Genomic DNA, 14784 nt, shown 5'->3' with positions numbered 1-14784 from the left:
ACGAAGGAGAAGCGCAGTAGTCGAGGCACCGGTGGACCCCCCCCCCCTTGCATCCGCTCCCTGGGAAGCGCTCTGGCGGGGGGGCTGCCATGTGCCCATCTTACTGTCAGCACCGGACAGCTCCGGCTTCTGTCTCTGGGAGACGCATCCGGCTGTCAGATGACCTGCTAGCACGGCTCTCGCTGCACCCAGCGGTGATAGAAATATGAAATCTGTCAAGTTTATCTCTTTTCAGTCAAAAAGTAAAAAGAAAAAAAATCTGCCTCCCCCCCCCCCAGTTTCGGGAAAGGGTCCGTGGTATTTTTAGGGATCTTATTATGACGCTTTTGTTCGGATGGGAATTTAATTATTTAATAGATTGTACACTTAGATGTATGAGGTCATATAGCGCACATCGTATATTTAGCCCCTGGCGCAATTTCAACCTGGGATTAAAAAGCTCTCGATTGAGAGTTCTAATTTCCACGCTAAGTGTTAACTTAATCTGAAAATTGACTTTCTAAAATCCTAATGCTACTTTAAAGAGAATTTAAAAACTGTTTTGGGTAACTCTGGGGTGAGACATGAGTGTTTTGACAAAACCATTTGACATGGATACCTCCAATCCAGAAGAGAAGTATGGATATGATGATGACAATGATGAAATATGATGCACATTTTATGCAAGGCTGGCATACAGTAGGAGGATGCTGGAGTGACGCACTATAGGAGCTCACTATGGCTTTTCAGCTTGTTTAATCCTTTTTGGAGGCACTTTTTTATCTATGAACCCCTTGGTTTTTAGAGCACTGATCCCCTTTTCTGAAGTGCCTTCAGAAAAGATCAGGCTCCCCTGCATATTCCCCATGAAGATCTGACTAGAGGAAAGGGAGGAAAAACTAAACCCAGGTTTACTCTTATAACTCTCGCATTGTTTGCTATAGATATGGGATGTCTGTGTTGAGTTGCATGTTGGAGGGCCATTCTAACCCAACGTGCTTCAGCGAGGTGACATGTTTAGTACAACCTACATAACAAATGTGTCATTGACAGTTGAACTGAGCGAGGAAATGTTAACAGGCCAGTTCTTGGCTGAAGTTTCTGTGAATTGCAGAACGTTGCTCTTTGGTGCTAGAGGTCTCTGTCATGACCCTACCTTGGCTGTGTTTGTAGGAGAAGGTTATCCTGACCAGGAGAAGTATGGCCCTGCAGCTGTTTTTTTTCCAGGAGACAGAGAGGGAGAAAAACAAGGACCTAAGAAGAAACGCTGAAAGTTTTCGCTTTGTGAAAGTTGCCCTAAATATTTGTCATACAGGTTCTTTTCGATATATAGAACAGAGCCCAGCGTGAAGGACACCTTTGCATTACAGCTAAGATTCCAATGTCATTTCTAATCCGACGAGCCGTGAGCTTCATTACTGCAGAATGTGTAAATGGGCTTATATTGTGTAATCGCTGATGTTCAAAAAAATTAAAATGTCATCAGTGCTCCATAAATAATGACCCGGCAGCACGGATCCCGATGTCGCTGGAGTTGTGGGGGAAAAAAAAGTCGTGCTGAGATTTTTGGGGTGGAGCTTTCAATCACATCAGAGGGGATGGACTGAGCGCTCAATCTAAATCATGGTGTGTGCCGTGGCGTGAGATGGAACGGCTGAGGGACAGACTCCATTTGTCTCCTCTGATCACGGGAAAGTGATTCTAGCAAGCGGAAGGCAGGCTTACGCCTCTTAATGGGCTTACAAAAATTAAAATTCATGCCCGTTTTCAGTCGGCCTCTACGCGTCCCTGGTGTCTGTGTGCACCGCCAGACACTTGGACGGAAACGTTCAACTCCTCTACGACAGTCAGGTTTATCTCGGAAAAACGTGATGATCTGTCCCTTATGAGATCAGTGTCCGTAGAGGGACGGCCTGCATTAAGCAAGAGTCACCTTCCACCCACATTTCCATCTTGGACTGTCTGTCTACGACTCGTGATCCTCTTATACTCTTGGAACGCCTTACCAGTGACGCCGGTCTAATCCGGCCGAAGGGCTTGATCGGCGACCACTTGGGGCGTCACATGGGTAGATTTATTTATTTATTCATTTATTTACTTAGTGTAACGCTGATTCAAATGCCACTTCCTGGCCACTTTGGGAGGTTTCTTCCTCAGCAGCCATCATGACGTGTGTAAGATAAATGGAAGGCCATTGTGTACAACACACACACACACAGTGTTCCACCATTCTTCAAACTGTACTGAGTATGCCAGTCAGAGAGACCTTCACCACCTTAAAGTTTATTTGATCTGACTTTTTGTTTTCCTGTCATGCATTTATTAGCCGTATGTATTAATGTTTACTTTATTATATTGTGTTGTGCTTCGGAGACCCTGCACCGCATTTCTGTGGAAATGCCTTGTAAATGGAGCGATGCAAAAATAATTGAAGCGTATACCTGCATCAACTGTTACTGGCAAAGTGGTATCTTATAGAACAAACAGGAGGCTATGAATAATTATATGTATTAGCATGAGAAAGCTGAAAACTTTAGAGGGTGCCAGTCAACGTTATAGCACATACTGTCTTCCCATGCTGGGCACTATCCAGCTGTCCTTGGAATCGACTCCGCACGCTGAGTCAAGGTCTCTTGTTCTGAATTATACTGCGGAATTTAGCAATAAATGTCATATACCGGATAGGCAGAGATGACCTAAGCACATTGATCATGTCAGTGACAGCATTAATGAAAAATTTGAATTGTAATTCAAGGCGTGCTATATTACAGCCATTTTCAATTTCAAGTGATTAACATTTTTCCAATAATAAGCACCCCGGGGATTATACGCAGGGATACGGCAGTAAATTTGAAAGAGCCAGAACATAATGACGTAACTGAGAGAAAGGAATCTTCTTGCACTTTGCAGCATTTCTGGAAAAGGACCATACGGTCACGCTACTGGCTCGGCAGAGACAGGTAGGTGTCCGACGGAGCAGGTGGTGGAGTAGTTAGAGGTCGCCTAGGCGTCGAAGGACCTGGGTTGGAATCCCACCTAATGCTGCAGCACCCTTGAGCAAGGAAGTTACCCTGAAATGTCAGCATTAATTTACCCTGCTGTATAATTGGGTAAATAATTGTAACCATCTAGGTATACAGGTGTAACATTGTAGGTTGCTTTGGAGAAAGATAGATAAACTATTAATAATAAAAAGACTGAGGATGGACAGTTTGTCTAAATAACTTCCAAGCATGTCCTTGCAGCAATCCTGGAGAAGTGGCCAAATTGTCAAGTTTCTCCATAAATACTCCATAATGCTATTGAGTCATGTTTTTGTATAATACACTGCATGTCTTATTATTCATTCTTCTTTTATGGCACACCCAAAGATTTGCCATTTAGAAGTTATAGTTAACATTCAACTACCCTCCACAGGAATGAAGGGGTTACACCTTTATCAATCAGCTTCAGAGTATCTTCATTAATTTCCTCTTTTGGCTTTTGGGTGGTACCTTTCTTGCTCCTCCAACAAGTGGCCCCTCTTTTATACTATGAAAGGCAGGACCCTTTTTCCTGACATGCTGGAGCTATAAAATATGTTCCTCCATATTTGCAATGTCGTGGAATGTTCCACGATCTTCGAGAAAGCTGCGAGGAGCAGCGGGACCCGTAAGACGAGCCCTCGGGAAGAAGCAGAAAGGAGCACCTTCCCGCACGTGTCTCCGATTATTTCTTCTCAAATGCTTGCACCAGCGCACAACCAAGAACATTTCTTCTCCCTCTCCAGGCCACCTCCTTTATCAGCCATTTCCACCTTGCTGCATGAAGGACAAAATCGGATGATGTGTGTTGAAAGGTTATTTCTGCTCCTTTTAGCTGTGGGAGAGGGGGCGAGGGGGCGAGGGATGGGGGGGTTGTGTCGTCAGGCTAAATTCTGTTGTGCGCTATTACAAGGAGCACTAAAGTTGGGATCCCTGAGGGACATGGCTGATGAGATAGCGGAAGCCTCCATCAATCATCAGATAAAACAGAATCTACGTTGTGTGTTTTTGGCACAACGGGTCTGCTCAACAAGCAGAAAGTTTCCGGAGAAGTTACCAAGAAATTTACCTGGGAAAGGGGTCGTGCCACGTTCGCTTTCCCATCTGTTGTTCTACCGCGGTCCTGTTTTAATGATGATGGTTCATAGTAGGGAGCCCAAGAATAAACACAGCGTTGCAAGGTTATTTTTACTTTTAAAATTCAGCAGTCAAAAAAAAAAAAAAGAGGCATATTTACAACAGCAGACATCTTTTTTTTTTGGTATAATACAATTTGCTTAATTACTTTTAATTCAGTACTTTTCCATTTTATGTAAAATCAAACAAAAAAAAAAAAAAAAAGCTGTTCATGTACAGAAAGTTAAGAGTTGCCTAGACAGAACAACAGCTAAGGCACAGAGTTTCCCTGTGACAGAGGGAACATGGGAATTAAATGATTTTGTGCAACGCTTCCTCAACAAAATATTCCAGCAATGAGAACAATTTTGCATGACACTCTCCGAAAGGGAAATAACTACGAAAGCGAGTCGGCGACGTCCGGATTCCTCGCAGAGCTGTCAGTCTGTCTGAACGAATAACGTATCTCACACATCTTAATATACTAACGTGAGTCTTCAGCCCACGTTTGAATCGCATCGTCTCGTTCCTCGTCAATTAGTATTTACAATATCCCTCAAAACATTTTTTTCCCCCATTACAAAATAGTTGTTATATACATTTTACCCATGTATATCTCTTATGACAAAATAGTTATTTAACACAGTAACTCAGGTATTTCTTCAAAATAAGCGATATTCGGGACAATCGGAGAACGGAGGGCTGCCGCAATCCGAACCGCTTTCGTTGCGGCCTATTGCGGAACTCACCTCCGTTGGACTCTCGGGCATCGCCAACCGCCTCCGAGTTGCTCAGTAACACATCTCTCACACACGTGGGATTACTATCGATTCCCCTGGATAGATGACCTTTACGAAATAACAAGAATGGAAATGAGATGTTTCGTTCAGTTGCCCAGACTCAAAACATGTAAACAGCCCCGCGCAGCTAAATTCTTCCTGGGGCGCGTATCCTTTTGTTGTTCTCTCCGAGCGCGAGATTTTCCCACAGCGAAACGTGAGCGGAGAAAAATGAGGGAGCAGAAAGAGGTTTTGGACTAAGCGAGTCTGATGATTCATTGTGCCGCATCAAAGGATGTTAAGGATGACACAATCAAAAGCCCTCAGACGCATTTACTCCGGTCATTACAACGGTTTCCGCTGTTCACCTGCTAACGGAGATATTTCACACAATGCAAGGAGGGATTCCTTTCTTTTCCCCAAGAATCCCATCCGACAGCGAGGAATGTTCACGAGCTACGAGCGCTCCTCCTCGCTCTCCTGCTCTTGCGGAAATGCTCAGGTTCGCACAACTTCGGTGCTTTACCACACCGCGTTGCTCGCGCCCCCGGGACGCCCCAGCTCCGCGGGAACACGGACTCTCCCGTGTCGCAGTGGGCTCCCGCTGGTTGCTCGTCTGGCCCCCGCGCCCGCACGCAGGATCGCCTACGCTCGGCCTTGCGGCCAGACTTCCCCGAGCTCCGGTCCAAGGGAGGCCGCGAAGCGTGCGGGGGGCGAGCGGGAGCCTGCGTGGCGTGCAGGATGGCATGGGGAACGTGTCGTAGGAAGGGCTAAGCGTCTACTTGCGAGGTCCTCACGCTCTGGATATTTCATGGTTACTGGAGTTTGCCCGTGGGAGAGCGCAGAAAGCCCTGAACCATGTTCTGCCTTCAAACCCATAAAGCTTTGCACGACAAAAATCATGTCATGAAATATACGCAGATTATAGGTTACTGAATAAATACCGGATCTGTGCAGAGCAGATGGGTATGATCGACGCCTACTCTATTCAAGGCACACCTGCTAGAAATACAGCATATGTTTACGCAGAACTATTTAAAGACACTTTATATCTAATTAATAATTTTACCGGTTCAAGGTCAGGTGGCCGACTGAGGTCATACCAAGAATCTTGAGTTTCAGGGACGTATTTGCAGAAGAATCCTTTTTCTTCTCCCTGCCGGTGAGTTCCACCGGCGTCTACAGAGGTGCAGAGCGTAGAGAATCGGCTCCCTCACACCAGCAGAGCGCTGAAAGGTTATCGGTGTTGGAACCAACGACATGACATTTGTCTTTATCAGCTGACAGCTCAGGGCTCCCGCTAACGCCGCAGCCCGTTTCTATCCAACCCGAACCAAATAATTCAAACATACACTGTATCACAGCATCGAAATCGGAGTCACATTCCGGGACCAATGTTCATTTGTAAGAAATTCACAACACAACATTAAACTCCGTGTTATAGGTTTTTTTTTTCTTTTTTTTTCTTTTTTTTTTTTTGCTTGTTACTTGTTTGTTTTTAATTCTGAGATGATGGAACAATTGACATTTTTTCCCCAGCACTTAATTTACATGTGATGTACTCGTGAAACAGCCACTTCAATGACTAGACAAGAATACCTATGCTGACTGGACCACACCGACACAAAGGCATCTGCCTACATACAGAGTTTGGGGCAATGGCCTTTGTAAATAAAGGCAGTTCATTTACAAAAAAATATTCACCAAGCTGCAAAAGCAGCGTGTAGTCATTAGTCATTGACTAAATTATCTGTATTTATATATAAACTTATAAATAAATAGCTAACTTTTTACTCATTCCCTCCATACAGTTACTCCTTTAAAACTTTTCCCTATAGTTCGAAACAAAGGAGTACACAGTAACTAAAATCAAGATCTAAGGATTTTTCTTCCCGGAATACCAGCACAGCTGGCACATCTGCACTTCAAGTTTTGGGCAGTCTGCAAGAATGAAAGAAGAAAAAAAAAAAAATATATATATATATATAAACCCAACCCACTTCTGGAGACTCCTGGCACATTTGGGTTTATGGGTGTAGCACTTCAGTAAAAGGCTGGGTAGACTGCTAACCCATCTACGCACTCCAGACCTCGACGGTCACCAAGAAGTGCTGTGCTATGATCCCGCCACACACCTGTTGCCTGGTTCGTCGAGGCTTGGATCGGAGCTATTTCACTCGATCTGCGTCGCTGTTCTCGGCGTGTGACAGCAAGGCCAAATGGATTCCCTTTTGGTCCGCATATTCAGTGTCCGTTCATTGCTCTTGGGTGCACCAGCTTCGCATTCCCTCTTCCTTTGATTCAGTAGCAAACTCGGATGAGACATTCTGTCATGCTATATTTTTGTCTTATTCAGATACGCGAAATTAAGAATCTTAGAAAAAAAATAAATATCGGAAGGAAAACGGAACAAACCAAAAGAATAACAATCTGAAGACCTAAATTCATTGCTGTCTTTTCTTATGGGATGTTTTCTACCTCATTCATTCAAAAAATAATAAGTGTAATACTGTAATGCTCTTACGTTTACCAGCGATGAGGAAAAAAAATAAAAATTCTTCCATCGAAATATAAAATTAAAACTCAATGTACACAGTAATAGCAGGGGATCCTCCTGGCCGACAGAGGGCGCTACCTGATGCGTCCATCTGCTCGGGGTGGCCCCAGTTGGGATTTGGGATCAGGACTGAGTGAGCTCCACATGGTTTTGCTGCAGGCCTGCATGACGGGACAGGCGCCGGGCCCCGTCGTGCAAACGTCCACCGCGGACCAGGCCTCCCCCACCAGACCGTCCAGCCAGCGCTCCAGCTCGGCACCCGTGAGGGCGGCATTGCGCTTGGCTGCCTCCACCTGGCCCAGGTGTACAGGGATGTTGAGCACCGGGTTCAGGCCGTGGAAGCTCTGCTCCATGTAGCTGTTCTTGGCTGGACCGTTGTGGAGTTTTAGGGCATCGGCTGAGAGAGAGAGAGAGAGAGAGAGAGAGAGAGAGAGAGAGAGAGAGAGAGAGAGAGAGAGAGAGAGAGATTTGCTTTAAGCATTACAGATGGAGAGGCATAATAAGTTTGAAAATGGCCTCCTTCTTATCTGAGGCTTTAATTCCATTTTGTCATGCTGGAATTCAATAAAATAAAACGATCTATGGATGCCCCTGCTTCCTCCATTCTGGTCGACTGCCAGGCCTATAAAAGGCAGGTAAGGCAATATCAATCTGAATGAGAGCTGCACAATACTCCTGACTTCAGTAGAGTTTGGAAACGATGACTAGTTGTTCCTTCTTTTAGTCTTTTCAAAGCCAGACAAGGGGAGGGGAAAAAAAAAAAGAAAAGAAAAAAAAAGATGAGTGCGGGTCCACGGGAAGCAGAGGGTAATGAGCTGAAGGTAAAGATGTAAATTCCACAGCGCTCCTCACACCTACCGCTCAGCTGCGGCCCTCAGTGCGCTCATTGTGTGCCAGTGGCTCGTCTCCCACCTCGCGCCCCCGTGTTACCTGGCACGAGCACGCCTCCGTGTCCGCGTGCTGCAGCGATCCACCAGGCAGACCCGTTTCATCAACTTTTATTAGCTCTGCACGTCAGGGGTACACTTTACACGACACTTCAATGCTGCCCATGGATGTAAACCAGGTAAGGGCTGTTGTAAAGAGGCTCCAAGGCCTCCGGTGTGCAGACGGCGAAGACCGTCTCTCCGCATGTCTGCCGCTGCCACTCGGGCCCTCACGACAGAGCAGTGTTTCGCGGGCCAGCGCCGGGTCGCCAGGGAAACACAAGAGGCCTTTGAGGTCCCAGTAAGTGCGGCACACAAGAAACGTCATTGTTTAAATGAGCAAGAACAAAAAAAAAAAATCTGGCTGTGATTGTACACTGATGTCCACTGGAACAGCTGCCTGACATCTGGATTATGATGACTGGATTATGATACCCACTGGAACAGCTGGCCGCCAGCTGGATTATGTCTTCAGTCTTTGTTGACGCCATTTCTGCATTAAGTAAATGAACTGCACTGCTTGGACTAGATGTAGAGTCTCCCTACAGAGGCCCTCTGTGACACACTAGAAAGGCTACAAAAGCTGAGCTCCCACTGGTATTTGGACATTTATTTTTCTCTCATTGCTTTGGGAGTTTTTTTTTTTTCTTTTTCCTCTCCTCGCTTGCCACTTAGCTTTCTTATGTTTCAAAGCAGCTTTTCTGTCGCAGTGTTTTTCTTCCATCACTTACAATGTAACAGAAATTTTATCATTTCGAGTGTTTGCATTTTCCATTCAGCTTTGTTAGGTTAAACGTACTTTTGACGTTAGTTCGTACTATATGTCAGTTTTTAGAAAAATATTCCACATTCTTGAAATGAACAAATTTTGGCGAATTTTAGCACCGAATATTCCAGTACCTTTTAGGAACTGATGCTTTCTAGAATACTCCGGTACTCTCTAGCAAGCCCTGGTACCTTCTAGAATCTTCCAATGGCTGTAAAGTACCAGACTAAAAGTGACGGCATAGAATAACAACTAATCATAATCAACACAAATACCTACATAACCAAAACTTTGAAAAATTCTGTTGCTTTGTGTTATTGGTGAAGGTGTTCAACTGCTCAGCGCTCTGTGCCACTGTGCCTAACAGAGCTTAATAAACATAAACTGAATTAAAATATGAGTAAAGCAGCGAAAATATATTACCTGATTGGAAACATTTGCCACAAATGACACAATACTCTAATTCCCCTGCTCTTTCATAGTTTATACTCCACTTTTTTCCATAAGCACTTCAATGGTTGTCTTTAAGTGCTTCGGTCTGTTCGACGGGGCCATTAGTCACACGTCTGTAAAATTTGTACTCCAACATCCAGTTATATTATTTTAATTAAAGTATAGCAAATTGATGGATGACTAGACTAAATTAAAACCCAACAAAGCCTGACAAAAGGAGTAGTTTTTCTGCGGTCATTAAAAGGACCCGGTTTTATTTTGATCCGTTCATTCTCCGAGGCTGCTCCTTCCTTTATATTCTTCTGCTTTGCTCTGCGAAATGATCCCACTCGAAAGGCACTCACCAGTCGAGACGAGCGCGCATCGTGCCATTAGGACTGACTTTTTTTTTTTTTTTTTTTTTGGATTGAATCATGAACTGAATAGCAGATTTCAAATTATGCAGGTAATTTCCACACAGACACCTTTAATTGCAGTTCCTGTTGTGCAGCACATTTGAAACGAAACTGGAAAACTGTGGGGGGGGGGGGGGGGTCCGTGTGTTAATGCGCGTGTGTGTAGGACAATATGTGCATTCCTACATACTTTCGTGTGCGTGGGCTGTGCGCTCACCTTGGCGGATGGGCTGATGCTTGCCGTAGGCCAGCGGAGCGATGAGGAAGCGCGTCTCCGCTACGGGGCTCCAGTGGTGCAGTACGCGCACTGTCCACACGCCTGGACGCAGCGGCAGGTTCAGCGGCGGCCTGTAGTGGGTGAACTCGGCGCCGCCATCGATCAGGATGTCGTAGGTTGCGGCGATGACGTTGGTGGGGTCGATCCACACCACCGTCACCGTCACGTTGGGTCCCTTGCCCCACTTCTGCATTCCTATAGGCTCGTCCATCGGTCCCATCAGGCCCCCGAAGTTCCGGAACATCCGCTCTTTGGCATCCCAGTCCGTGCCAATCTGACGTCGAGAAAAAGGCAAACTCATTTCATGAAGAGCACGGACAACAGATACAGCGGCAGTCAAAAGCCTGAGCCCTGAAATTTACCCGAATGCCTCGTTTGTGAAGCTGTTACGCTTTTATTAAGGCGAAGAGGGATGGCTCTCCATAAGAATCCAAATTCTCAAAATATTAAGAGACTTTTTAAAAAAAATTTATTGTATTTACAGAAACTGATAAGGCACAAAACAGTGTGTACGGATTTAATAAAAAAAAAAAAAAAATCTGTGCTATCTATGCTATAGCCAATGGTTGTCCTGTAAGTACTCCAACATTTGACTGGTACTCCAGCTTGGCACACAGTAACTAAATAAAAACTGAACTGGAAAATTTGTACACACTGTTACCAGAGGGGTACTTTCACTTTGCGTATGAACAATGATTACTATAATTCCTTTTGTTCTAAGGTAATACCTTCATTAATGAATACAACGATGCTGTCCCGCTACTCCGCTAAACAAAAAGTCAAGTTCGCAGAAGACGCCCGCATTGTTAGGAACGCGCATTGAGACGTTCCCTGAAGTAGGCTCACCTGAGCTACTAGAGCAGGAAAAAACAGAGAACCTTTAACCCAAAATAAAAATAAAAAAAAAAAAAAAAAAAAAAAAAAAAAAAATTGTGTGATTGCGGCGCAACAAAAGACAGAGCCGATTCATCACTTTTACATTTTCACACACTGCGCCTACTTAATTTCCCAGTTATTATTCAGCGAAGTGCCGAGGTGCCAGGCGAACTGACGGGGCTTTTATGAGCGCGCAACATAAACATTATCGTCCCGGCGATTCCTATTGCTCTGCGCCGCAGAACCGCAAGAACCGTTATTACTGCGATTAACACTCGGACGCAGATGCGGAGAGAGGCCTCCTTTCCGAACCCCCGGCGGATCAGCATCAGACACATGCAATGTAAAAGATCTTGTCAGGTCAATGCGGACGGGTGGACCGCCGCAGCTCCGAGACAGATGGGGCAGCTGGGGCGAGAGTGCTGTCCGAGGCATTAAGAAACTCAAGCCGGGCGACGGCTTTCGAAGCTGATCACCGTCGCGCCGGATGATTAGCAGCATGCCAATCGATGCCTGCCTGTAAGAGCGCTATATAAAGCTGAGCGTGAAGTAAGAGACGGGCTTTATAAATAGGCTCGCATCCGATAAATCGGCACATGCCGACGAACGCGCCACGCAGCATTTCACGCCACGCTTCACGGGCCCGCCCCTGCTTTACGCTCCTGCTCCTTCGTACAGGATCTGGACGACGTGCACCCCAGCGCTCGGCTCCTCCGCCACCGGCCACCAAGGTGATACGGTCAGCTCGTTCTGTCCCTCAGGAGCGCTGAAGCCCTCACTGGGTTCTTGAAGGGTCTCAGAACTCATCTCTTCGAGAAACATTAATCTCCTGTTATCGAGTGCACTTTTCACTCTGAATTATTTGCAGACGTCTGCCAAGTGCACGCACGTAAAGTGAAACTACTCAGATGGACGCGCAAATACGCGCAGGACCCGACGGATGTCGTACGAACAACTGCGAGCATCATATGTAAAAAGCATCGAGGACGATATGTAGGCAGCTATCCATAATCCCATCACATCTCCCAAATATCAGGTGTCTAACCTCTCGCAGGCCTCGACCAGAAGGCAGTAATCCTTGTGCAAGTCAAGACTGGCTATCAGGAATTGTTGCGAGGATTAACGTGCAGCGTCCACGATTCCAGGATGGAACTCGTTCATTCCCGAATTTATCGACCGCGCCGTACGTGGAGATGGCCCTCCACCTCACATTAGAGCATTTCGTAGGCGCGGCCGCAGAAAGGGAGCGTTGGCCCTTGGGTTTGCCGCCGAAACAAAAGCGTGTTTGTAAGACAAGGTGTATTCCTTTGGGTTCGGCTACCACGCGGACTCGAGAACTTGTGGGAATTTCGTATCGGCAAACAGAGGTAATGAGGCTCGAGCGAAGGATTCCACGTGGGGGGAAGCTTATTGCCCTGTGCATAATAGCTTGCCCACCTGGAAGGGTGCCAGGCCATCTCCGGAATTATGGCCTTTTAAATCAGGGAAGTGACTGATCCAAGGTAAAGAAAAGCCTTGGACTGAGTCATGGGCCCGAAGGGAAGTGCCAGAGGTTTGTTTAAGGTCAGAAAACAAAGCTGTCAGAGATGACAGTTACAGCCTCATGCCAAAACAGACCTTCCTTCGCTGGACAGTGCCGTTGCTTACGTAACTGTGCTCTTCATGTCACCGTGAATCACAAATACTGCAAAAATATTGCACCCTTCAGACACTTCAGGTGTGACTGCTGGATACAGCCCGAAAAATAAGAGGCCAAAAAAGGAGAAAGCATCAGCTCCGATATAAAAAAAAAAGTGACATGTTAAATCCCGCGATCGTTCTTTAGAAGCCTATCTAAGGCGCCTTTTAAAAATTCGCCCTCACTCGGGTACTTTCTTTACTGGAGGTTGAGAGACAAGCGGAAATCATGGGCCAAATCAAGGTAGCGGATGCGGCCACGCAAGGAAAGAGCTTCTGAGCTCCTCGGCGATCAACGTGGGCTTAGTGCGCTCTGCTGGGGCCGGCTTCTCCGGTCAACCTGGCGCTCGGCCCTGCTTGGACCGCCCAGTACGGCATCCTTTGCAACCCATCCGGCCAGTCTGATCATCGCGGGCGTAAACAGCTCAAGCCACGGATGAGGTTCATTAGCAGTATGACTTTTATGGCTTCGATGCAACACCCGGTGGTTCTGCTTGGGGCCTTCTACTTGGGTCCTTGTTGGGGAAACATTTCACAAGAGGCCAGAAGGTTCTTCACAGCCCTGCCAAGTGTTGGGAACTCCATCAGTACTCCTTTGCCTCCCTCCCAAGCTCACTCTGAACGGGGCGGAAGCGCTAACATTCACAGCACCGCTTCCCAGCGGCTAAGAGCACATCCGCAGTCGCATCTCAGACCCAGGCAGCCGGTGACGACTTCTGACCAGCGCGTCTCGCACGTGGGCGGCGGCCAACCCCTGACGGACACGCCGCGCCGTCACGTTTCAAACCGCGCAAACAAACATTCTCACCAATCCTTTCCAGATGTCCAGGAGGGCAGACTGCTCGCAGATGGCCAGGTTAATAGGCACAGGATGTCAGTTTCAGCACAGTGGTTCAGCTCAAGATCTCCGAATCCCGCTAATGTGCGTCCAAAGCGGAGGCAGAATATAAATTTCTATAATACATCTGACACTGACATTTCAAATTATTCCGCCTGCCAGGGAGGGTGACTCAAGTGTGAAAAACAACAACGTCTCTCTTCCTTTTCGTTTAATTATTCCAATTTTAGATGCCGTTTCTTGCATGCTAAGGCACCGCTCTTGAAGATGCATTAGGGTGATGGAAGGAAAGATAGGCGGAACGATTTTCATACTAGAATGGCAAGAGATGACAAGAAAGGTCCAGTGCTGAAAGCACAATGAGGATGCATTTCAAACATGCAGATACAAGGAGGGAAAAGTAGTACTTTTCAGCGCGACGGGATTAATTCAGTAATGACAAGTCTTAAAGCGGCGATGTAGACCACACTTAGTAGACCGATGCTATTTTACGTTAGCTTTGTAGATGAGAAATGCTCAAATTTTACACACATTTACATTTTATTTATTTAGCTGACACTTCTCTGCACAATGACTCATGATGTTTAAAGACTTACAATGACTTACCCGTTTATACAACTGGGTAATTTTTATGGAGCAATTCAGGGTAAGTACCCTGGTCAAGGTTACTATAGCAGGAGGTGGAAGCTTTAACCACTAGACCACATACTGCCCCCAATAAAATCTAATACAGTCAGGGTTACGGTCGGACAATGACGAACTCCCAGGCTCTCGTGCTACAATCAACAGAGTGAGGTTACAAAGATCGTTTCTAACGCGTTTACCTCTGCAAACTGCAGCCGGTTGACACCGTTGTTGACCTGGTTGGCCATCTTGAAGACGTTCCTGGGCATGACCCAAGTCTCCAAAGTCTCCAGCTTACTGGTGGCCAAGTTGGTGGCGTGATGCCGCACCAGGTAGCCTTGGAATCGGTCAGACAGGAAGTACAGGTGGACAGACACCGGGTGGCCCATGGGAAAGAACCTGAGAAACACGAACAGAGCGTTTCCACGGGGTTAGGACGCCACGAATAACATATCAGGAGAGAGCAGGGATACGAGACGAGGATCCTTACTCGTCCGG

The 14784-nt window shown here is 46.3% G+C and overlaps 1 protein-coding gene across 1 annotated transcript in view; it reads right to left on the bottom strand.

The window, feature by feature from the left end:
- Positions 1–5583: 5583 nt before the first annotated feature.
- The window catches only part of xylt1 (xylosyltransferase I), a 65635-nt gene continuing 56434 nt past the window's right edge, over positions 5584–14784 (bottom strand). Inside the window, exons 9-11 of the mRNA XM_029246844.1 lie at positions 14487–14685; positions 10212–10545; positions 5584–7851 (exon numbers count right to left, since the gene is read on the bottom strand). Coding sequence (XP_029102677.1) covers positions 7529–7851; positions 10212–10545; positions 14487–14685 — 856 coding nt within the window. The 3' untranslated portion in view covers positions 5584–7528. The remainder of the gene's footprint in view (positions 7852–10211; positions 10546–14486; positions 14686–14784) is intronic.

This window comes from Scleropages formosus, chromosome 20 (genome assembly GCF_900964775.1).
Source record: "Scleropages formosus chromosome 20, fSclFor1.1, whole genome shotgun sequence".
NCBI classification, from domain to species: Eukaryota; Metazoa; Chordata; class Actinopteri; order Osteoglossiformes; family Osteoglossidae; genus Scleropages; species Scleropages formosus.
This window is presented reverse-complemented; position numbering and strand designations above follow the sequence as displayed.